Raw genomic sequence first — 24,746 nt, forward strand, 5'->3', positions numbered from 1 at the left:
AAAATAAACAATAAATCTGTGCAACACTAATAGCTTTTTCTATTGGGAACAATAGATGTATGTAGTTGCTCAAAATTATCTATAGAAGTTGCTACATATGGTAATATTTTCCTCTCGGGAAAGGTATAAGGGATGCCATTTACTGTACTGTCCCTGCCAGCTGACTCTATCAGATTGTCTCGCATTGCTCAGCACAATTCTAGCCATAATTATGGCCGGAACAATAATATTGGCATCTCTTCCATCAATAAAACTGAATTGTTTGTTTTTATAATGTAGGGAGGTCAATTCGATGTTTCGTTTTTTTTTGTTTTGTTTGTGGTGATGAGGCAATTTAAAAAAGCAGTATAAAAATTTATTTATTTTTTAACGATGAGTGTTTTTTTTTTTTTTAAAACGTATAATATTGTAATGAAACCTGTAACAGGTCTGGAATTCCATTCAAATGGCAAATCTGGATGAAATTTTAAGATTTCAAATGAAATTAGTTGACTCAGTGATGGCAAGAACAATGTTTTTTTTTTCAGAATTTCCTAACGAAAAAAGTTCTAACCGTATATGACCAACTTGAGGATGGTCAGGTTCACAAAGGCTGATTCCTGATTGGTAGAGATGTTGCCCCGAATGCTCTTTGCACTGGTTTTGGCATAGTTGTGTCAGTACATCTTCTTGTAAATGTAAGTGATTAAAGTCGGTGTACCAGAGAGACCACAGTACCACGGTGACCCACTATTTGGCTCTCCCAGTCAGCATTTGAAATGTCCATGTGTGATTTGTGTAATGAGTATTTGTGGCTGCACATCCAGTGAGAGATGTAGCCTCTCCAGGCTCTGACCTTTTCACGGCTCGTTATAATCAGACGTTGTTGTTGTGTCAGTAACACCTCCTTACGGGATATCTCCCACTTTAATTGTACTCCTACCCTGGGGCTGGGATTAAAGGGCCGATTCATTTCCTTACCTCTCATCCCAGGAGCCTGCTCGTGGTCGCTGTATCCTAGAAGGGATGTATGTATTGAAAGATATTCAGACACTTCAGCTTGAGCACTTGTTTTAGATTGCTAGCTTCTCTGTCTTTTGGGTGGGTGACCTTAATGTGCTGTGACATATTCTTGGTGAAAGCAACGGGTCAGTGCACAGGGTCACAGGAACTCAAGGGTCTCAGAAGACATCTGTCAGTCCGGGCTTTGGTGGTCTCAGAAGGGGGACAGGAACAAATGAAGATATTAACATATTTATGGGTTGTGGGCACATACTGAAGATAGCACTACTCTGACCGGGGTCATTTCACAAGGACAGTTAGGATATGTCAATGTCTGGATTGAGGCAGGAAAGATGATATGTACAGAAATTGCTCTTACTACTCCAGGCTTGCCATGCAGTGAGCCATCTAATGGCATGAAGGTATTTAACCATAGGCAGGATGTCTGATAATAACATTGTGAGTTGTTCAGGTCAGTAAGGGTTGTTTGGCTAGATTGCTGTGTAAAGGAATAAGTGTAATAAGAGCATATTGTGTTATTGAGGCCTGTGCTGGGTATTCTCTGCCAGGGAGATAATCTGATTATTGCTCTCACTATTTAATGCCGGTCTGGGAGGCAGCTGGTGATGTTTTAATGAAGCTGGAATTGTATAGTCGGCAGCGCAGGATAATCAGAAGCTGCAGAGTCAGAATCAAATTAATAATTCATGTCATTAAAGTGTGTAATTAATTCGAACAGTCCAGATGAGGGAAAACCTTTTCAGCTTTAGAAATGTATCCCGAGGGTTTGGAGAGATGTGCCAGGCGGACACACAGTCTGTGGAGGGGTGGGGGTGTCTGGCGGTTAAAAATAAAATAAGCCTTATCCAGGTCCCTTTTGTTCCTTACATTATTTCATGCGTAGAACATTCCTTCAGTTTGGTCGGACATTTCCCATTTTCAGCCATAGTTCACTGTCCTCGATCCCTTTAAGGTTGCATCTTTACACCTCTTGCCAGCCAGTCCATTCTGGATTTTCTGTTTCTGTCCATTCATATAAGACTATTTCTGGTAAGGTGACCTGGTCTGCTTATCTATAGGGCCCCCTTTAGGTGGTTTGAGTAAGGATGTGATTATTCTTCTATTTTAGGACTATCTAGCTAGCTAAAATTAAAAAAATATATGTATATCATATAACTCTATAGATCTCTTAGGGCCCTTTCACACAGGGCGGATCAGTAATGATCCGCCTCCGTGTCCGTAAGCTCAGCGGGGATCGTTCCGTAAACTCCCCGCTGAGCCATCGACTGACAGGGCGGCCTCTGCACACTGTGCAGGGACCGCTTTCTTTTTTCCCCGCTTTACCCTATGCGGGGATCGGATGAACACGGACCGTGTGTCCGTGTTCATCCGATCCGCAGACAGAAGAAAAAATAGGATTTTCTTCCGTCCGCAAAATCGGATCTTTGCGGAGGCAGGTGATTACGGGTGTCAGCAGGTGTTCATCCGCTGACACCCGCAATCACATAGGGACCAATGTATGTCCCCTTTTCATCCGCAAAAGGATGGATGAAAAAGCGGACATACGGTCCGCACATGTGAAAGGGGCCTTGTATATATTCGATCAGTTTGATAATTAAATCCAATTGGAAAAATGTGTGAATATTGGGTGAAAAACAATGTATAAGTAGACAGACCTAGTCACGTCATTTGTACTTCCAGAAAAATAAAATAAAGGAGTAGTTGGTTCACAATAAGCTCTAAACTCCTATATTTTTTTTGTAAGGTGAATAATCCAATTGGACGTTCAGCTTTCTAGTTGCTGTAAATCGGTTTGCTGCCCACATGTACTGTATTGATGGTTCTGCTTGTTCCTACTATATCATTGCTCCATCCCCTAGTCATGTCTTGTCTGCCTTCAGACTGTTACCAGCCAGTGAGTACCGTCTCCATATCCCAATATCCCCTCCTCACCTAGCCTGTAGCATCCATGCCATTCAGAAGCCCTCATCTGCTCCAGATGTGGCTTAATTTACTGCGACTCTACTAATTACTGTAATTAAGGATTAATTACTGTTAATTACTTTCACATAAACTCAATGCCAGTCAAAAGTGCATAGCCTTGTGAAAGCTGCCACACACATATATACACATGATGCCGTATATTACCCATTGCAGGAGAGAGGGATCGGGCAGCTGGGACACAGTGTCACTTCGCTGTCACCTCTACATGTCTTGTGCAGTGACTGGTGACAACGAGGCTTCCCCTAGTGTCTGCACTGAAATGCCAGGAAGCTGCCTAACTTTGCTAACAAGACAGTTGCCATTAAAGAACCCACAATAATCGGATAAAAAAAATGAGGGCCCCAAGCCTTTTTTTGAGTACTGTGTTTTCTTGGTGACTTTCTGAAGTACATAAATGATCTCTATGAAGCAAGGGATCTCCACTGCCAGAGATTCATGAAAGAATAGGTAGTGGCTCTCCGTTTTCCTCATGGTATGGCTTTAAATGTTTAACATTTTTATTTTAATGTAAAGCTGAAATTGGAGCTAATAATTGTCTAAGAACAATAGATGTGTATTCTTGTATCTCCGTGTCCTTGTATGTATGTATGTATGTATGTATGTATGTATGTATGTATGTATTCCCGATTTGTGCAATAAGTAGGGATGCACCGATCTATTGGCTGCCGAAAGTCTAATGCCCTGTACACACGATCGGAATCCCGTCCGTGTGTATGCCCATCAGAGTTTTTCCATCGGATATTCTGAGGCATTCCATCGGAGTTTACATGGAATTCTGTCTGAATTACGATGCGAGTTTGGTCAGGCAAAAGCCTGATCGTGTGTTCGGTGCATTATGGCATGGTTTGACAAATTTGCTTGGAATCTAGGAGCCAGCTAAAAAAGTTAGGAGCCAGAAAACGCGCCCCGTCCCGACGAGCTTGCGCACAGAAGCGAGCACATACGTGACCAGCGCCCGCATATGTAAGTAGATTTTTTAAAACGTCGCCTATGAAGATTTTAAAGGGTAAAAGTTTGTCGGCATTCCATGAGCGGACGCTATTTTGAAGCGTGACATGTTGGGTATGAATTTACTCAGCGTAATATCTTTCATAATATAAAAAAAATGGGGATAACTTTACTGTTGTCTTATTTTTTTTAATTAAAAAAAGTGTAATTTTTTCCCAAAAAAGTGCGCTTGTAAGACCGCTGCGCAAATACGGCGTGACAAAGTATTGCAACGATCGCCATTTTATTCTCTAGGGTGTTAGGATAAAAAATATATATAATGTTTGGGGGTTCTAATTAGAGGGAAGAAGATGGCAGTGAAAATGGTGAAAAATGACATTAGAATTGCTGTTTAACTTGTAATGCTTAACTTGTAATACCAACGGCCACCACCAGATGGCGCCAGCTCACACATCTGGTGGTAATAACTTGTAATACCAACGGCTCACCACCAGATGGCGCCAGCTTCCAAGCCAAGTCGCCAGGACACTATTTCTAGTCGCCATGGCGACCTGGCAACCGGGATTTGTCGACCCCTGCATTATGGTATGCTGCATCCCATTGACTTCAATGCAAAGTCGTTTGATTTTCGACCAAATGCATCCTGAATTTTCCGTTTTGGTCCAGAATTAGCATTTCAGTACACCACTAGCAGTAACCCAGCATTAACCATCTTGTAGTATTTTGCCTTTGTGCAAACATTTACTGTAATAAAGACCAGTCATTGCTGCTAGGGTGACTTTTTTTTTGCGTAGGGTGACAGTCTTGTTTCCACCACCCTCCACTGTAGTTTTCTGTAGGCAGTCTGTAATGGGATGACCTGCTGGACCCCTCCCACAGCTTTGCATTCTGTACAAGCCAGTGATATCACCATTTGTTTTAATGATAATTGGTTTCAAGGGCATTTGGTGCACACAAAGTGAATGTTTTTCCTTTTGTGGCTATTGAGGTATATTTTTAAATGGAAGCTTTTGTGCTTGCAGTTCAGCTTTAAAATGCTTTATTGGAACCAGGAGTACATACACATTTGTTTTAAAATTGCCATGGCAGACATTTTTGTCAGTCCAAGAAAATGTCTGATGGACAGCTCTTTTGGATAATGACTTCTGTCATATGGAGGTAGTAGTAGTATATATCTGCTCATCCAATAGTTTTTTTCATTGTTTGATTATTATTTTTTTTTTTTTTAATGAGGTTGACTTGAGGTATCACCATGACTTAATTTGAGTTTTGATTAAGCACTGTGTGACAGTGTGAAACGCGTCAGCTTATTTTCCCTAATTTTTGCTGTGACATGTCATGTTTTGTGACCAATTTTTATTAAAAAGGAACGTTTTTTGGAGTGCGGCTGTCCTAGTCTTCCTCTTCAGTTTTTGCATGACTTAATTTGCCATGACATGAGGTGCAACAGGTATTTTCCAAAATGTAAATTTCTCAAAGCTCATCTTGAAAAACAAAACAAAAAAAAACGTACTAGTCCTTAGATGCACAAGCTACATTACTTTTTTTCTTTCTCTTTTTGAAAAAAAAAAAAAGAAAATGGGAAGCACATAAAATGTTGTATCATTTTGTAAAGAGACACCATAAAGCTGTATTCACACTACAGCGCTTTAAATCGCAGGCAGATTTGCCACGGATCTGCCTGCAATTTGACAGCTCTGAGGTGTGAATGACAAGTTTGAATGACACCTCAAATCGCGGCAGGCTGGGTATGCCATGAGATAAAACGTGCTCTAATCGCGGTAACCCGCATCGTGGGACGCATGCCGCCCAAAAATTGTTCAGGAGCTACTTTGGGGCGACATGCGTCCCGCACGATAATCGCGGCAGACACGCTCCGTGATTTGAGATGTCCTTCAAATGAATGGGATGCCAAATAAGAGTCCCGCGTTTTGCCACTCGCACCTCTGCGCTGTCAAATCATGGGCAGAGCCGCGGCAAATCTGCTTGCGATGCACAAAGTTGTAGTGTGACTGCAGCCTTGGATAATGTACACTTCATAATAGTTTGATACTATATCTTTGTACCATTTATGAGGTTTATTGCACAAAACATAATGTATACATCTACACGGGTGTATCCAGATATTAAACGCCTAAAGAAACATTAATAGTTAAATATTGTGAGTATTTCTTCGGTGTCGTCTTTAGGAAATCTATAATTGACTAGTGTGGTTTATTGTATACTCATGTCACTGTCAGGTAGCAAGTATGATGCATGGATAAGAGCGATACAGGGGGGAAAAAATTGGAGCAGGGGAGTACAGGATGGAACAAATTTGATGCCCCTCCATATCCAGAGGCCCAGGGAAGTTGTGGTACAAATGGTTAATATATTTTCTTATGCAATGTTCGATGTGGGAGGAAGGTCTGTTGAGGACTTGGTGGTCTCATTCTGGGTTGGAGAATGGTAGGAAACAATCGGTAGGCGACGGCGGACATCAGGTCCACAGGACCCGCTAATTGGATCCCGGCTGTGTCCAATCACAGCAAGAGCTGGTCACCGGAAACCCGGAAGGGTAGAAAACCATAAAGGGACGTGATTTTCCCTGTAGGAGCTGGGCGACCTGCAGTACATATTCATGGGGCGGTCCGCAAGCGGTTAAGAAAGGATATTTACTTCTATGGTGGTCCAAAGGTATGTTATAAAACCAATGGACAATTCTGAGCAGAATAATATAAAGTATAATTTTTTTTTTTTTTTTTTTTAAGTTATGGATAGTGGAGATGCATTAGAACCCCTGTCAGTTGCTATTGTGGTCTATGCCCCTTTCACACTGGGGTGGGAGGTGCGTCGGCGTTAAAGCGACGCTATTTTTAGCTGCGCTTTACTGCCAAGTTTGCAGCGTTATTCAGCGGCTAGTGGGGTGGTTTTACACCCGCTAGCGGCCGAGAAAGTGTTGAAGCTGCGGTTATAGCCACGGTGTCCCATTTTGATTTCAATGTGGAGGGGCGGTATACACACCGCTCCAAAGATGCAGCCAGCAGGACTTTTGTACCGTCCTGCTATCGCACCGCTCCAGTGTAAAAGCCCTAAGGGCTTTCACACTGGAGACACAGGAGCGGCTGTTTAGGGTTGGTTTGCAGGCGCTATTTAAAAATCTTGACGGGCGATAACCCTCCCTTACTCTATTAGATTCCATAGTGAAAAAAGGTTTTGCCTATAGTTTAGGGGAGAGTCATGGAGTTGCAGGCAGAAAGGTGGAGTTGCGGGCAGAGGGGTGAAGGACACCGAAGGGATAATATTAGTATAGAGCCTTGGATACACTCAGGCTATAGTTCTATTTTAAGGTCGAGGAGGGGATACGCCACTATGATGATTAAGTTGCATCAAGATTTCCCTGTGAAGTATAGATTTCTTAGGGCACCAAATGTGACCCATTAAAGTGAATAGGGCTGCCCTGCAAGCACCCTACAATGGTATGCTAGTGCAGGATTCACGAAGTTAAAGCAGGCAGTGAGGAAGCAATAAAATGCCTTCTCGCTGCCTGGCAAAGGTTTTCTGGAGTTCAGCATGAATGCAGATTGCAAAGCAAAGTGTGAATGTGACTTTAAGGCCTTTTATTACATTTATGTGATTCAGATTCAGTACAGACCTGTGAAGTTCAGGTGTGTGCAATAGTGTTCCAGATGGTCAACATTCATTAGCCAAGCTAACCAGTGTTTAAAATCTGTTATGGGCTAGAAATATGCTTTTTCCAAAATCACACATTAAACGCTTTGAAGTTTTAATGTACAACATACATTTAGTGGATTATTATTATTTAGTATGTATTTAATGAAATAAAACAGACTGAAGATTTAAACACACTAGAGCAATTTAATGTTTCCATCAGCTTGTTTATTTTTAGTGATGAATAAAGTGCTGTGTGGGCGATCAGGTACAATATGGGATTCAAGAGGATCTGGTCCGCTTATCAATAACGTCTGAAAGCAGCAGGCAGAAATAAACAAATCTTTAAAATTTGAACTGCAGCCAATAAAATCGGGGTGATTCAAGGTGAATCCAGTTAAAGGATGGTTTTCACATTTATGTGCAAGAGGTGGACATGTTGCTACACACCAAAAAAATACATCAAGGATTTCATCAGATGAGCAAAAAAAGCACAGCCAACAATCAGATGGTTAGTGGTCTAAAGTATCTGATCCCGACCATTTATTTATTTGGCAGGGTTACTTCCAAAATCGAGCATATGAGATTCAGCTGCAAAATATACACATCCAAAACCTTGTTTCTTCCAAATACCCTGGTATTGTAAAGTCAACTGATGGTGTCAATTCTCCATAATATAGGATGAAGAAATAACTGGGAAACCAATGAAAAGAGTAACGCACTTGTTATGACCTTTTAGGCAAACTCTTGCAGGCGATCTTGCCACTTTGGAGAGCTATAAAAAGGTGAAGCATGACACTGCCAGTGGTGCAAACCAAGACTTAAGAGTGGCTGGAGATGGCCTTTGGTGTCCAAGGCAGCAGTATAGTTAATTATATCATAAGAGGTGACCTGACCTGGAATATCTCAAAGCATATAAATGGTACATGTAGGTTGATTGCAGGCCGCAGATTGGGTTTAGATGGGATATCAAAGATTGCAGCTGCTAGGGGGGTTTCCAGATCTTAATGGGGGAGCTCAAGTGTGGCTCCCGACATCACCAAAAGGAATCGCATAAAGTGTGGTGTACTCGTAAAATAGACCTTTATGCTCGCCTGTATTGCTGCAGAATTGATTTGTTGCTGCAGCTGTTCCCTGCTACCTCCTAAGACAAAGAACTGAGCAATCACATGACTGCTGACCACTTAGTTCTTGGGCCTGTTCTGAGCAGAGAGCGGTGACCGTCAGTCACTGCTCTCTGTTCTGCCCATCCAGCACTCACTGGTGGGTCCGGTAAGGAAAAAAATTGTCTGGCTCGGGCTCTCAGCAGCACGCTGAAAGGCTTACCCAGCTGCTGGTCAGGAATCTGGGTGGCTCCCACCACAGCCTAGGGTGGTTTTGTGACATCAGCCAACAGCGGTCTTATTCTGGCTCACAGGCGTGTGCACTTCTGGGATCCACATTAGAAGTATGACCAAACAAGCTTACGTCATACTTCCCTTTTTTCGTGAATGTTTAGTCTCAGCGACAGACAACGGACTATAGTCAGACCATGAGCTTGACATAAGGGATGGTCAGAGGTTGCAGACATGATACAGAGATGGTTGAAGACTTTGGACATGATACGTTGCCTCCATCAGATCACCTCTTGCAGCTTATTCTCTTTTGTATCGCCTACCCCATCCTTTAGATTGTAAGCTCCATAAGCAAGGCCCTCCTACTTCTGTATTGAACTGTATTGTAATTGTACTGCCCCCTTTTTATATTGTAAAGCGCTGCGTAAACTGTTGGCGCTATATAAATCCTGTGAACAAATGATACAAGGGATGGTTTGACACTAGACATGATACAAGAGTTGGTCAGAGACTATAGGCATGATGCAGGAGATGTTCAGAGGCTATGAGCAGGATAAAAGATGGTCAGAGACTGCAGACATACTGTAGGAGATTGTCAGAGACTGTGAACATGACCTAGGAGTTACTGGAAACATGCTTTAGGACCAATTCTTAGGCCCCGTACACACGACCGAGTTTCTCGGCAGAATTCAGCCAGAAACTTGATCGGAGCTGGATTCTGCTGAGAAACTCGGTCGTGTGTACACTTTTCAGCGAGGAAGCCGACGAGGAACTCGTCGGGCCGAAAAGAGAACATGTTCTCTATTTCCTCGTTGTTCAATGAGGAAAGTCGGCCCGCCGAGATCACGGCGGCTTCCACACTGAACTCGACGAGGAACTTGATGTGTTTGGCACGTCGAGTTCCTCGGACGTGTGTACGGGACTTTAGACTTGGAGACACATTACAAAAGACTGGTAGAGATCACTGCTATAACAGGGTAATAGGCAAACGGATTTGATTTTGTAATGGCCCAGAGGGCAGCACAAAAAGTGCCAGAGGGCTTCAGGTTGGTTACCAGAGTCTTATGCCCCATACACACGGTCGGACTTTTGACCGGCCAAAATCACATCGGAATTCCTTCGGAGTAAAAGAGAACATATTCTCTATCTAAACTCAGCTGGAATTCCTTGGAAATTTCCAATAAAAAAAGTCAGATGGGGCATACACACGGCGGAATTTCCGATAGAAAATGTCCGTCTGGGCATTGGATGAACTGGTTACTTCCAACGTTGCTTAGAATGTATGTGCTGACATAGATCAGGCAGCAGTGGTAGTAGTTGAACAATGCCTATTCTCCGTTCGGTTTTTGTCTTTGTACTACACTTCTGGGTACTGTCTTGCGATGTGTGCTTGTAAGCATTGTGTTGTCTACTCTACTGGGTACAAGTTTGGCGTTCCAGATCCGAACTGCTTGAGTTGTTTGTCAAATATGAGAGGTGCGAAGGTGCTTTGGGACAAGATCCTGGAGTGATTGTGAGATGGCCTGTGCCTAATCATTGTAACAGCTCTGCATCTTTTGCCCCAATGTGAAAAGTAAGCCGGCCTTCATGGTCTTTGGCCTTCTAACTGTTTAGTTTTAACACATTTATTTTTTTTCCTCCATCGTTCCTTAGCCTTTTCTTCTGTTCCTTCTTTCTCCTCCTCTTTTATCTCCCTGCTAATCCCCCGTCTCCCTCCCTTCTCCTTTCTCCTCTGGCTGGATATTTTCCCAGCAGACGCCAGTAATACAGTATGTAGAGCTGTGCCCCAGCTCTCAGCATGCAGCAGACCAAATTATTCTCATGTATTCATGAAAAGCTGCCACCGATCCGTCCCTAACACAGAAATGGCCTTTGTTAGTGTTTCTCAAGTGGATTGGCACAGAGAGCGACCCATGCAATTTTGGCTTCAAAAGAAAGAAAAGATTTAACCGCGTCACCTCAAGGAAATTTTATTCCTAACACGCAAAAAATACAGATATAGCAATTTGCCTAAATTGCTAGGCTTTTTTTTATTGTACAATTATGATTTCTCCCCTCCTTTTTGACAACAACGCGAAGAGTTTCCTGCAGGCGGCGGCCGGTCTGTTCTGGTATGTTATTGTCTTCAGATACGCGAACAAGCGAATGGATAATGACAGGAACAGAGCAACGATACCGTCTGGGGGTGTTAGCAGATTTTGATTCGTTACAGTACCCGTCTGCACAATGGAGTGAAAAGGCAAACACAATATATATGCATTGTATGTATTCTCTCCATTCCACAGAGAGAAGAAAAGGAATATTGCTGACAATTGTCATACACAAGTTCAATGTAAGGCAGCATCCGCTCTGATCATGTGATCATTGTCTCCTCATGTGACCAGAAACGGGATTTCCTAGAATGGTTCCCAAACTCCAAAAATTAGAAGGTCATGGAAAGTGTCACTTGGCTATTGTAACAGTCTTGATATGCTTAATGTAAGGAAACTGGTTACAAAATAGCAGTCTGATACTACATAATGCAAGCAGTCATTAGCTCTGACTTTTCTGACTTCTGGACAGCATGTTGGCACTGGGTCTTTAAAACAAGGCATGCCGTGAATAAAAACTGTCAGTTGCTTGTGCTCTCAACTGAACTGTCAAGCCAGCAAATGGCTGGTTTCATAACTGATCACATATGCAGCACCATGGCAACTGCAGATCAGAGGCTAAGCTGGCAACTTTCTTGGTTGTAAGGGATAGGAGGGTTTACTTCCACCTTCATGTACAGTATGTGCAGCAAAAGTTGTTCTGAGTAGGATGGGGTTAAAGGAGCATTCCAGCCTAACACTAATTGGCTGAAAAATATTCCCCCTCCCCACTGCTACCAATGCTGCTTAGCCTGTGTAAAAAGATAAGATGTGTTTACTTGCCTATTTTCTGTGTGCTTCACTTTTTTCACATGATTTGCAGCTCTGGCTCCCCTGTGGCAGTCAGCGGCAGCTGCAGTGGAGAGGAGGGAGCGCTAGCAATGGCTGAGCTATGGGAGCCTATGGGTGATGTCGCAGCTCTGTCATTGGAAAATGTAGGGCCCTTTCACACCTGCGGACCGTATGTCCGTATTTCATCCATCTGTTTTCGGAAGAAATACGGACATGCATGTATCCCTGTGGGATTGCTGATGTCAGCAGATGAACATCCGCTGACATCCGATCTCATCGGTCCCCGCTATGAACCGTTTCTGCAGACAGAGGAGAATCCTATTTTTCCATCCGTCTGCAGATTGGATCAGTGAGCACAGACTGTCCGTGTTCACCTGATCCCCCCCCATAGAGGAGAGCAGAGATCTGACAGGGTGATCCCTGCACGGTGTGCAGGGACCGCCCTGTCATCTGCCGGCTCAGCGGGAAACAACGAAGCGATCCCCGCTGAGCAAGAGGATGAGAGAGGTACAGATCCTCACGGGAACCATACATGTGAAAAGGCCCTTACCCTAATTTTTTTGTTCTGATGACAACTCTCAACACTTTGGATTTTCTTCACAATAGTGAATCTATCCAGCGGGAGCTCAGACAGTAATTCGCATGATTCCCCCATCGGCACAGACAGCGCTGACAGGGCAATCCCTCCTGCCAGGCCATTATTTTCTCCCGGGGAGGGAGACAGTGATTATTGCTAGCAGCTATAGCAGCCACTTGCGCTAATCTTAATCAAGTTTGGCAGGCTGGCATATTATATCATATTAGAATAGGCAAAGATAATGGCTACTTCCATAGTAGGCTTCAGAGAATCCTTGCGACAGGTTTTATTTAACTTTTAAGGAAACCTGTTGAGAGGACAATATTGACTGCCATTGCTGATCTCTGCTTCTGAAAATGCTATTTGCCTGGCTGTTGTGAAAGTATGTCAATAAAGCGCCACAACAGGTGTAGATCTAAAAAAAAAAATTACTATTTTCAAACGATCATATGCTGAAAGTGACTTGGGTCCCTTGCATACTGGACTGTCTGCAGTGCATTGCTTTTGGAGCTTTAGGGACAGTCCACACCAGGCGCAGTCCAGTGCGTTTTTTTTCTGCATCAAACACAGATGGGACAGTAGTTTATATGGGTTCCAATGGCATAGTTCACACCAGTGTGGTCAATTTCTGTGCAGTCGAAAAAAAGAAATTGGAACATGCTGATTTTTTTTCTATACTGTCCTTGAACGTGGCAAATCGCAGTACAGCAAAAAAGAAAAACCCAGGAATCGTTGGAAAAAACACACTGAAGATTCAACAAAAATGTGCATGCAGAAATTCTGGCTCCTCCTGCCTTCAGCGTGCCTCAATAGCAAGCTGCAAAGTATAGTATAGAGCGCCCGCTATAGCAAGGTAAAAAAACGTCTGCCTTTAGAACCACTCACTTCCTGCCCAGGACTACATATCCCATGAGGCATTGCTCCTCGCACTTTCACATTCACAAATTCTCAGGCACTTAGTGACATGTATGGATGGTGTACTGAGCTGTATGTGTGCTGCACTGTATTTCCTGATATGTAAACAAATAATGCATTCTGTATGCAGGCCAACTAATCAACTGGCCGATTAATCGATTATGAAAATAGTTGACAACTATTTTCATAATCGATTAGTTGTTTTGGCCCTAGTTGGGTCTGTAATATAGTGCTTGAGACTGGATAATGCCTCCAGGGACGGGGCCTGCTGCAAAAGTCTTCATTGAGCAGCTATAGCAGTCATCTAAGGCAGTGGTCATCAACCCTGTCCTGCAGGGCCCACTAACAGGCCAGGTTTTATGTATTACCTTGGGGAGATGCAGTCTAGAATACTGCAATCACTGAGGAGCAAATTATATCAGCTGTGATGCATTTCAGTTATCTTGCAAACCTGGCCTGTTAGTGGGCCCTGCAGGACAGGGTTGATGACCACTGATCTAAGGGAACCTCTGGGGAAAGGTGGGCAGGATGTTCCCAAGGTTAGGGGATACACAGTCTCCACTATCCATGTGACCAATAGAACTCCTTTAAACTTGTAGCAGATCCATGCGTCTTGTTTTGGATTGTTGCAGGAAATGGAAACCCTTTGTTTTTGTTGAGCGGCCAGATCAAGTGTAATCTATTGAAAGATGTCCGCCCACTACCAAGTTGTAACCCACCCTGCCCTTTGTAGACACGGGCTATGCAGAACTATGTGCTTTTTTGCCTATATATATATATATATATATATATATATCTCCTTACCCCATATTTTTCTCATGGCTAGTGTGCTTTAAAGTGGACATGTCAGCCCTTTTACACAGCCTAAAAGCATCTACCAATAAATGTCTGCTATCACCTTTGATAACCTGAGTAGCCTCTTCTGTGCAGCTTTCTGATTCCGGTCCTAGGAGTATGTGTTCCATGCTGTTAGGGATGACCTTTATTTTTTAAAATGGTTGACAGGCTTTGTTCAAGGCTCAGCCGGCTCTATGGATCTCCGGAGCTGTACATGTACAGGCCTGGATGTTTAGTGAAGCATTACAAAAATCCAATGAAATCTAGTAATCCCTGAAGTTGGATGTGAACAGTGGATTAACTGAATGTCTTTTATCTCGGTGTGCCTGCTAATGAGGACACTTTGGCAAGCAAGGTGTTGCCATCACATATAGCACAATAGCACCACTGTACTTATATTATGATGTGTTTTTGAAAAGGCTGCTACACTCCTATTACTAAATAGATGAAAAAAAAAATATATAAAATGTTTTTTTTACTGATAATAGATTAGTGTTCCAATCTCAGCTGGTTATATGGCTGTATAGATAAAAGAAAAGTGACCATATTTTTTTCGGAACGGTTATCTCCTTACCCCCTGTTGTGGAATGTTGATGAACATTGCCACCCTAGTAATTCCACTCTACGCTCTTATCAGTTTCTTGCCTTTCCTCATCCACTTACAGAGCAAGTATTGTTACTGAAAACCCTAATATCAACTTTCAGCTTGTCTTTTACAATTTATTGTTTGGCCGATGTCACACGGGCAATTCTGCCGCTGGCGACATTTTGCCAAGCAGCAGAGCCACTGGAGACAGGCTTCCACTTACCTCTATATAACCGCTTCCTCCCTGGCTAGCAAGGGATCAGCAAGAGAGGGACGTAGACGCTGGTTCGGCTAGCAAGAGAGCGACTCCATTAAAACAGGATGTGTCACTGGTGACAGGATCACTTAGGTGACATTCCCCTAAAGATAGATTCCACCAGCAGAATTGGATAATGTAGTTGATAATGGTGGAAAGAAGTTAAAGGGAGTCTATTTTTTATATATTTTTCTAGATGGCAGTAGCATAATTGCAGAGGACACCTCCAAAATCTTCAGAGCTTACCCCATCCAATCTATTAAAGTTGCTGGTGGGCAGGTGGCTTAAGGCTACATTGTAGAGGTAAAGACTTGGGGTCTATTATTAAAACGTTTGTTGGACAAATGTCACGCACATTAATGCAGGCTGGATGAATTTTTCCTGTATTTTGAGAAGTTCAGAGTTTGAAGAAAAAAAAAAAATATAGGTGAATGCTGCATCTGTCCTCCACTGCTTCGAAGTCTGAGAGACGAGTGATCAAAGCCCGCTGATCACTCGGTTATCAGTCTTCAGCGAGCAGATGACTGGCAATCACTGGCTCTCTGCTCTTCTCCTCCAGTGCTCACTGGAACTCCAGGCTGTGGAGGGAGGGGGTGAGAGTGGCTGGCTCAAGCTCAACAGCTTGCGAAGAGGATAAGCCAGCTGCCGGTCCAGGGATCTGGGTGGATCCCGACTGTAAAGTTGGGATCTTTCCTGAGTGACATCAGCCGACAGTGGGCTATACTATTTCTTTAATACATTCCTTTCTATGATCATTAATTCCATCTAGTGTCCAAAATGTGTTTTCTCTTTGATTTAAGTTGGATGCTGACCAGGTCTTATTTTCAGATGGAGATGCCGATTATAGCAATAATATATTGCAGAAAACACTTAAGGAAATGTACCCAGCTTGTCAAACAAATATTGTATTCATTGACCCCATAGTGTAAGGCATTCCCACTATCTTAGAGGCAGAAATATTGGTCCTTTTAGGGAAGGTCTTTTAGACTGCGATTGCTTAGACACTCTGAAAAATGTGGGATTTCACATCTTGGGGCTGCCTCCCACTGGTGTGATGTCTGTAGTACCGCACTGTAAATCGCATGCGTTCTCTGTGTGATGCCATTTCAGCCATACAAATGGTATGGCTGAATTTGCATCGCATTCGGACCAGACCCGCACAGGACCCTATTTTTGGTCTGCAGCGGAAAGGGAAATCTGATTCATGTCCGAATTTGCACTGCAAAATGAGAACTGATTTGATATGCGAACTTTAATTGACGCTCCCAGCAGTTCGCATAGGGCAGTGTGAACTGCCGCCGGGAGACATGCGATGCAGGAACCCGCAGTTGATTCGCAGGGTTCCCGAATCGCTGCAGTGTGAACCAAGCCCAAATCCCAAGAACGAATTGAATGATCCAGGTCAGGATTTCTTTGGATTTCTGTATTTTAAAGGATTAGTTCACCCTTCTTAAAAATACTGTGCAGTCAAGGGGTCCTGGTAGTGCAGCTTAAGAAAAATTAGAGTTTGGTTTACATGCTATGCCTGTGTAGGCCAAACATTGCCTCCCTGAAGCCTGGCCAAAAAGCTACCATCCTGACCAGAACTTGGTCTATAGGTATGACATGTAAACCAAGATCTTTTTTTTTTAAAACTGCACAATGTTTTTGTTTTGTATTTTAATTCAGTTTTTTCTTGTTTTTTTATTTTTGTTGAGTTAAGGTGAAGTAGCCCTTTAAGTGAGACTTCCTAAATGATTTTCATACTCCCTTTTCAAGTTTGTTTTGCCAAATGTTTTTTTTTTTTTTTGCACTGCTAGACAATCTCTTGTTTTCATTGTGTCTGTAATTGCTGAAGATTGTGAAGATATCCATCAGCACCTATAAATAAATATAAAGTGGAGTATTTCCTCTGACCTGCAGGAGGATGACGGCTGCCGTCTGATTAGTTCCCCTGGTCCACACTATAATCTTGCTTTTTATTTATCTTTTTTTATTTCTTTGTAACCTCCTGTATTGCATATCATTCCACTTTACCAATAATTAGAAATTGACCAAAGCTGGTAGGCAAGTTACTTTTCCTTGAAATGTGAAAAAAATAATAAATACAAAACTATTCGATGCGTATCTATTGGGCAATGTGTGCTGTCAGAACCAAGTGAAATAAGAGGGATCTGAAAAGAAGTATCCACGCAGAATAGAAATCCGATTTGACCCCTCCTTGTATTAAAGGTCCCCTTCCTCCCAAGGGTTTTTTTTTGATCCAGGGAAATATGACTTACAAATTTAAGCTACAGATCCACCTGCTGGCCAGCTGTGATACTGCAGCACAACTATTCCACAGTTGGAACCAAGCACAGGAATTGTACTGTTGTGGGAGATGAGGACTCTCATATTTCTGCAGAAATGGGGGATTTGCATTATATACATGGGAATGCTTTTTTAGCTATAAAAGCAAATTTTAGGAAAACTGTGAAACCAATTTATGAACCTTCAATACTTTATACAGCAAATATTGCAACTGTGCTAAAATCAGACTGTTCACTCACTTTGTTTTTATTTGAGTTTTCGGTAATTCATAGAAAGCAGAATCCTGAGTGCTGCACAAATGGGCTGTACTGCCATGAGGCAATTAAGGTGACACTAATGAAGGCATGATGATGGGGGGTATTATCCATATCGAACACGGTGTCCTCGGTGCAGCTTAGTAAAGCTGAGTCTGTGCTCCCCGCCCAACCTCTCTGCTTGTAATTACCCCAGTATGGTCCTAGTCACAGGAAGTATGTTTTTTAGGAAAATGTCATTAGTGGTATTTTACAGCTGGGCTTCTGTATGTAGAACATCGGTGCTCAACCTGTGGCCCTCTAGCTGTTGCATAACTACAAATCCCATCTGCCTTTGAGAGTCATGCTTGTAACCTATATGTGGGCTATAGTGGTGAGCTGCCACTATACCTGCATATGGGGTGTACTGGTGAGCTACTGCACTACCTGCATATGGGGTATACCGGAGAGCTGCCACTATACCTGCATATGGGGTATACCGGAGAGCTGCCACTATACCTGCATATGGGGTATACCGGTGAGCTGCCACTATACCTGCATATGGGGTATACTGGTGAGTAGTCGCACTACCTTCATATAGGGTATACTGGTGAGCTGCCACTATACCTGCTTGTGGGGTATACTGGTGAACTACTGCACTACCTACCTATGGGGTATACCGGTGAGCTGTCGCACTGCCTGCATATGGGGTATACTGGTGAGTAGCCGCACTACCTGCATATGGGGTATACTGGTGAGTAGCCGCACTACCTGCATATGGGGTATACTGGTGAGAAGCCGCACTACCTGCATATGGGGTATACTGGTGAGAAGCCGCACTACCTGCATATGGGGTATACTGGTGAGTAGCCGCACTACCTGCATATGGGGTATACTGGTGAGTAGCCGCACTACCTGCATATGGGGTATACTGGTGAAAAGCCGCACTACCTGCATATGGGGTATACTGGTGAGAAGCCGCACTACCTGCATATGGGGTATACTGGTGAGAAGCCGCACTACCTGCATATGGGGTATACTGGTGAGAAGCCGCACTACCTGCATATGGGGTATACTGGTGAAAAGCCGCACTACCTGCATATGGGGTATACTGGTGAGTAGCCGCACTACCTGCATATGGGGTATACTGGTGAGAAGCCGCACTACCTGCATATGGGGTATACTGGTGAGAAGCCGCACTACCTGCATATGGGGTATACTGGTGAGAAGCCGCACTACCTGCATATGGGGTATACTGGTGAGAAGCCGCACTACCTGCATATGGGGTATACTGGTGAGTAGCCGCACTACCTGCATATGGGGTATATTGTGAGTAGCTGTATTGAAAATGTCATTAGTGATATTTCACAGCTGGGCTTCTGTATGTAGAACATCGGTGCTCAACCTGTGGCCCTCCAGCTGTTGCATAACTACAAATCCCATCATGCATCTGTCTTTGGGAGTCATGCTTGTAACCTATATGTGGGGTATACTGGTGAGCTGCCACTATACCTGTATATGGGGTATACTGGTGAGTAGCCGCACTACCTGCATATGGGGTATACTGGTGAGTAGCCGCACTACCTGCATATGGGGTATACTGGTGAGTAGCCGCACTACCTGCATATGGGGTATACTGGCGAGTAGCCGCACTACCTGCATATGGGGTATACTGGCGAGTAGCCGCACTACCTGCATATGGGGTATACTGGTGAGTAGCCGCACTACCTGCATATGGTGTTTACTGGTGAGCTGCCTCACTACTTATATGGGGTATATTATAAGTAGCCGCACTAGCTGCATATGGGTATACTGGCAAGTAGCCGCATTACCTACATATGGGGTATACTGGTGAGCTGCCGCACTACCATCACTACCTATATGGGGTATATTATAAGTAGCTGCATATGGGTATACTGGCGAATAGCCGCATTACCTACATATGGGGTATACTGGCGAATAGCCGCATTACCTACATATGGGGTATACTGGTGAGCTTCCGCAATATCTGAATATGGGGTATACTGGGGATTTTACTGCAATACTTGCGGATATTCTGAGCACACAGAATGCCATTGATGTGAGAAACCTCGTTTGAATCAATGTGTTGGTTTATCTTGCCAGCCTAGAGCACATGCCCTGAATATCACCATAGGGGGTCTCTTCAGACCTGGGAATATGGAGAATAGGCCTGTAACAAAGAAATGGGAAAGCCACATGTTTGTAATGACAAGACTACATTTACTGCAATGTGTCAAGTTTATTTTATTTTTTGTTTATTATCACCATATGTTTCACTTTTCAGGTGTATTTTTTAGTGCTTCAGTGAATACAATGTAACTGTGAGGATATCTATGATGCCAGGCCAGGGAAATGTACTTGTTTACATTGTATTATTATCAAGCATTATATGCAGGACTCGTGGGGTGCGTTCCTGGCCAGTATAGAACTTTATAGATCTAAATGGCACAGGTTAGAAGATAAGTTCATCTTTCATATCCCGTTACCTCTATATTTGGGGTGTAACATGCTACGAATGGACTGGCCCCCACTGTGACCGCTAGCGGGGATCTTCCTAAAAAATTGATTTTACCGGCAAAAATGTTGTGGGGTCAAAAGGTGAATTCTTCCTTTAATGCAGCTCGGTAATCAATAATATATAAATGTATTTTCTAAGTTGCAACCTGTAAGAATATAGATATAGTTTCCCCAGGAAACCATTTGTTTACATTTTTACCCATCACTTACAGTTTACAAATTTCAGTGCTGCTGGCTCCTGCTCTCTCAGTACTGCTTCCCTGAACATTTGGACTATTAACAATTAAACATGGGTAGTAAAGTCTCCAGCCAGCATGTTAGCTTGGAGGAGGGAGTGCCTTGCTATCCTAGGCTATGGGGCTGTGTGTTTCTATTCATGCACACAGTGTAGGGAGACATAAGTCCCTGTATGGAAGGGTGGCTCCATAGAATGCTGCAAGAAAAAGGAACCCTCCGATACAGGAAACCCGGGGCAGTGATCATGGCACCAGCTTAAACTGGAACATAGGCACACGTTAACCGCTTGCCGACTGCCGCACGCACTTTTACGGCGGCAGAATGGCACGGACAGGCAAATGGGTGTACAGGCACGTCCCTTTTAAATTTGCCGCCGTGTGGGCGCGTGCGCACTCCCCTACCATGAGCTCTGGGACCCGTGTCCGCCGGTGTCCCGTGATCATGTAACGGAGCAGCAGAACAGGGGGATACCTGTGTAAACAAGGCATCTCCCTGTTCTGCCTAGTGACAGGACACTGATCGTCTGCTCCCTCTCATCGGGATAAGCGATCACTGACGTGTCGCAGTAAGCCACACAGTTAAAATCGCTTCTAAGACACACTTAACCCCTTTCTAGCCCCCTAGTGGTTAACCCCTTCCCTGCCAGTCACATTTATACAGTAATCACTGCATTTTTATAGCACTGTTCGCTGTATAAATGTGAATGGTCCCAATATAGTGTCAAAAGAGTCCGATGTGTCCGCCATAATGTAACAGTCACAATAAAAATCGCTGATCGCCGCCATTACTAATAATAATAAAAAAAATATTAATAAAAATGGCATTAAACTATCCCCTATTTTGTAGACGCTATAACTTTTGCGCAAACCAATCAAACGCTTTTTGATTTTTTTTTTTTTTACCAAAAATATGTAGAATGCGTATCGGCCTAAACTGAGGAATATATATATATATATATATATATATATATATATATATATATATATATATATATATATATATATATATATATATATATATATATATATATATATATATATATATATATATATAATTATTTTTTTTTAGGGGATATTTACTATAAAATATTGCATTTTTTTCAAAATTGTTGCTCTAAATTTGTTTATAGCACAAAAAATAAAAACCACAGAGGTGATCATATGCCACCAAAAGAACGCTCTATTTGTGGGGAAAAAAAGATGTCAATTTTGTTTGGGAGCCACGTCGCACGATCGCGCAATTGTCAGTTAAAGCGACGCAGTGCCGAATCACAAAACATGGCCTGGTCATTTTGGCAGCCAAATCCTCCAGGCTGAAGTGGTTAAAAAATAAGGACGCTCTATACTTGGTAATTAAATCAGCTGCTGAATGTGCCTATAACAACTGAAAGCTCATGAGCGTCTTTTGGCACGTTTGCGACATGTAGACCGTACATGGGCAACTTGGATGTCCAACAACCCCACAAAAAAAGTGACACGCTACACACGTGTAAATGCAGACTTGGATATGGCATCTGATGAACTGCATCTCACTCTCTCTTGTGGTGTGTTTAATAAATAGGAAATTACAGATGTTTTGTTGCCTCTCCTTTGTTCATAGGCATGGTAGCTTTGAATGTAGTTCTCAGCGGACAGAGTACAGGGAAGGGGGAGTGCGCTGGTTTTTGTGATGTGGTAAATTCCTCTATAAATCAGGCTGATCCTTGTGACACGCCAGGCAGCAAACATTCTCTGTGTATTCAGGGATGATTAAAGAACAGGAGCCCCCTAGTGGACATATGGGGAATACACATTCTCTACAATGGTGATGTATATTGGTGATACACCTACAGTATGTAGCACAGAAGATTTTTTACCTCCATGCATAGAATGTATTAAGGTTAGAAAAAAAAAAAACCTTGAGGCTTTAGAACCACTTTAAGACGGCTATTGGTGCAGGTGCTTGATTATGGTGCACACTGTCATATTAATAGAAACTTTCAGGCTTCACTTTTAATGGGATTTGGCGTGGCTGGCACAACAACACATAGAACTCGTGTAATGGCATTATTGAATTGCCACACAAAAGATGCATTTACACTAAAGTTAGCGCCCCCCCATACGTGTCTGGTGAATTCTAAACAAATAGGTGTGCAAAATCTGGGCCAGCTTTGCCTAGAAACCAATCGGCTTCTAACTTCAGCTTGTTCAATTAGGCTTGGACTAATTATATATATATATATATATATATATATATATATATATATATATATATATATATATATATATATATATATATATATATATATATATATATATATATATATATATATAGTGTTTTATTATTATATTTTTTATTTATTTTTTGTCCAAGCCTAATTGAACAAGTCCCAGATTTTGCACTCTTCAGTTTTAGTAAATCAACCCCATAGAATTGAATGTATTATTTTTTTTTCAAATATTATTATTTACATATTAATTCATCAGGACCCCATCTTTCAGATTGTAAGCTCTTACAAACAGGACCCTTTTAGCCCTCCGGTCATGAATTGTGTTTGAACTGTGCTGTGTCTCTTTATAGTAAAACACATAGTAAAACACTGCTCAAACTGCTGGTGCTATATAAATCCTGTATAATATAATACTTTAATAATAAAAGGTTTATGATCCATTGTACTGTGGAATAAGGGATGTCTACCCTTAAAGCGTTAATGCACTTTGAAAAGAAAAACATGCTTGTACCCTGCTTGTCAGATTGGTCAATATAAATACATGCCTGTGGGAATGAAAAAGAAAAAAAAAATCAATCGAGTCCCCAATCCTCACTAAACGGCATCAATGGAGGAATCTGCACTGCCAGCTATTGTATTCCAACAGCCACAGCACCCGATGCTGCTTAAATACTCAATGCGACTGCATCTGATTGGTTGTGGTTGCTGTTCGGCTGACAGATTCTGAACATTTTAAATTTCGTCAATGACTGTTAATAAACTTGTCTTGGATACATTTTTGCAGCCATTTAATACTCTCTTCTCTTTTCCTTTCAGTCCTTAGTATCCGGGGAGCACAAGAGGAAGAGCCACAAGACCCACAGCTGATGAGGTTGGATAACATGCTTTTGGCGGAAGGCGTAGCGGGCCCTGAAAAAGGTGGAGGTTCTGCGGCAGCCGCAGCAGCAGCCGCTGCCTCAGGTGGAGCCGGCTCAGACAACTCAGTGGAACATTCAGATTACAGAGCAAAATTATCCCAGATCCGACAAATCTATCACACAGAGTTAGAGAAATATGAACAGGTAATGAAAGGATTGTGGGTCATTATAACCTGACACAGAAAATAGGGGACCATTCCACAGTGTGATCCATGCTAACAATCCAGAGGCTGCAGAGCATTTCATAAATATGTCACAGCTTTTTTTTTTTTTTTTTTTCTGGCTTTCTTTTTCTATTTACAAGCTGAACTTTTTTTGTTTTTAGCCCCACCACACTCTTGATACTATTTACCACACTTGTTTATATAGGAGTTGTGTTAATACTGTGTGGAACATGTTGAATTGTATTTCTCATGAAGTCAAGCATTTACTTGGTTTCCCTTAAACATGATGTGTCTTTGAGTAGTATAAGGAGTATTGAAGCTACCAGTCTCCATCTTGAATTGGTTTTGCTTCACTGATTTGCATTTTGATTGGTTAGTGCACTTTCTACATTGCTTTTAAGGACTTGTGCACATGGACTGCAGTTCATATATAAGAACAGTATGTATAGCAAGCTTTTACAAAATGTTTGCGACGCTTTCAGTGAGTTTCAAGCATCTTTGGTGAAAACCTTTTAAGGGCCCTTTCAGACCAAGTTCTTCGGCCGGGGTGCCGACGTCGCGGGCTCCCTGGACAGGTAAGTGTCCATAGATTAAAAGTCAGTAGCTGCAGTATTTGTAGCTGCTGACTTTTAATTTTTCGTGGGGTGGGGGGCTGGACCTACCCTTTAATTATAGATTAAGATTTCTATTTGGGATATCCACTTGTTTAACCTCTTGACCACCGCCCCATGTCAAAAAGACGTCCTCTTTTTAAAGTTGAATATCTCGATAACGGCAGCAGCTGCTGCCACAACCGAGATATTCATCTTTTCAGGGGGCGGTGGTGTACATGATAACGGCGGTCTCCGCGGCGGATTCGCCGCGAGATCGCCGTTATCGGTGGCGGGAGAGGGGCCCCCCCCCTCCCGCCGCTCTCCCACGCCCTCCGCCGCTTACCGGAGCCGTCGGTAGCGGCGGAGGGGATCGGATGTGTCCGGCAGCTGAGCGGGGACGGGACTGAAGGAGAAATCTCCTTCACCCGTCCTCATAGCTCTGCTGGGCGGAAGTGACGTCAAAACGTCAGTCCCGCCCAGCCTCTTAAAGAAACATTTTTTTTTTTGTTTTTTAAAAAAATTTTTTTTTTTTTTTTTTTTTTTTTTTGCTTTTTTT

The 24,746-nt window shown here is 42.7% G+C and overlaps 1 protein-coding gene across 11 annotated transcripts in view; it reads left to right on the top strand.

Moving 5' to 3' along the window:
- LOC120945771 (pre-B-cell leukemia transcription factor 1) overlaps positions 1-24,746 on the top strand; it is a 184,359-nt gene that overhangs the window by 119,402 nt on the left and 40,211 nt on the right. For all 11 annotated transcript variants that reach the window (XM_040360161.1, XM_040360154.1, XM_040360157.1 and 8 more), the window contains one exon: positions 23,333-23,577. In XM_040360161.1, coding sequence (XP_040216095.1) covers positions 23,333-23,577 — 245 coding nt within the window. The remainder of the gene's footprint in view (positions 1-23,332; positions 23,578-24,746) is intronic.

Source organism: Rana temporaria, chromosome 7, assembly GCF_905171775.1.
Source record: "Rana temporaria chromosome 7, aRanTem1.1, whole genome shotgun sequence".
Lineage (NCBI taxonomy): Eukaryota > Metazoa > Chordata > Amphibia > Anura > Ranidae > Rana > Rana temporaria.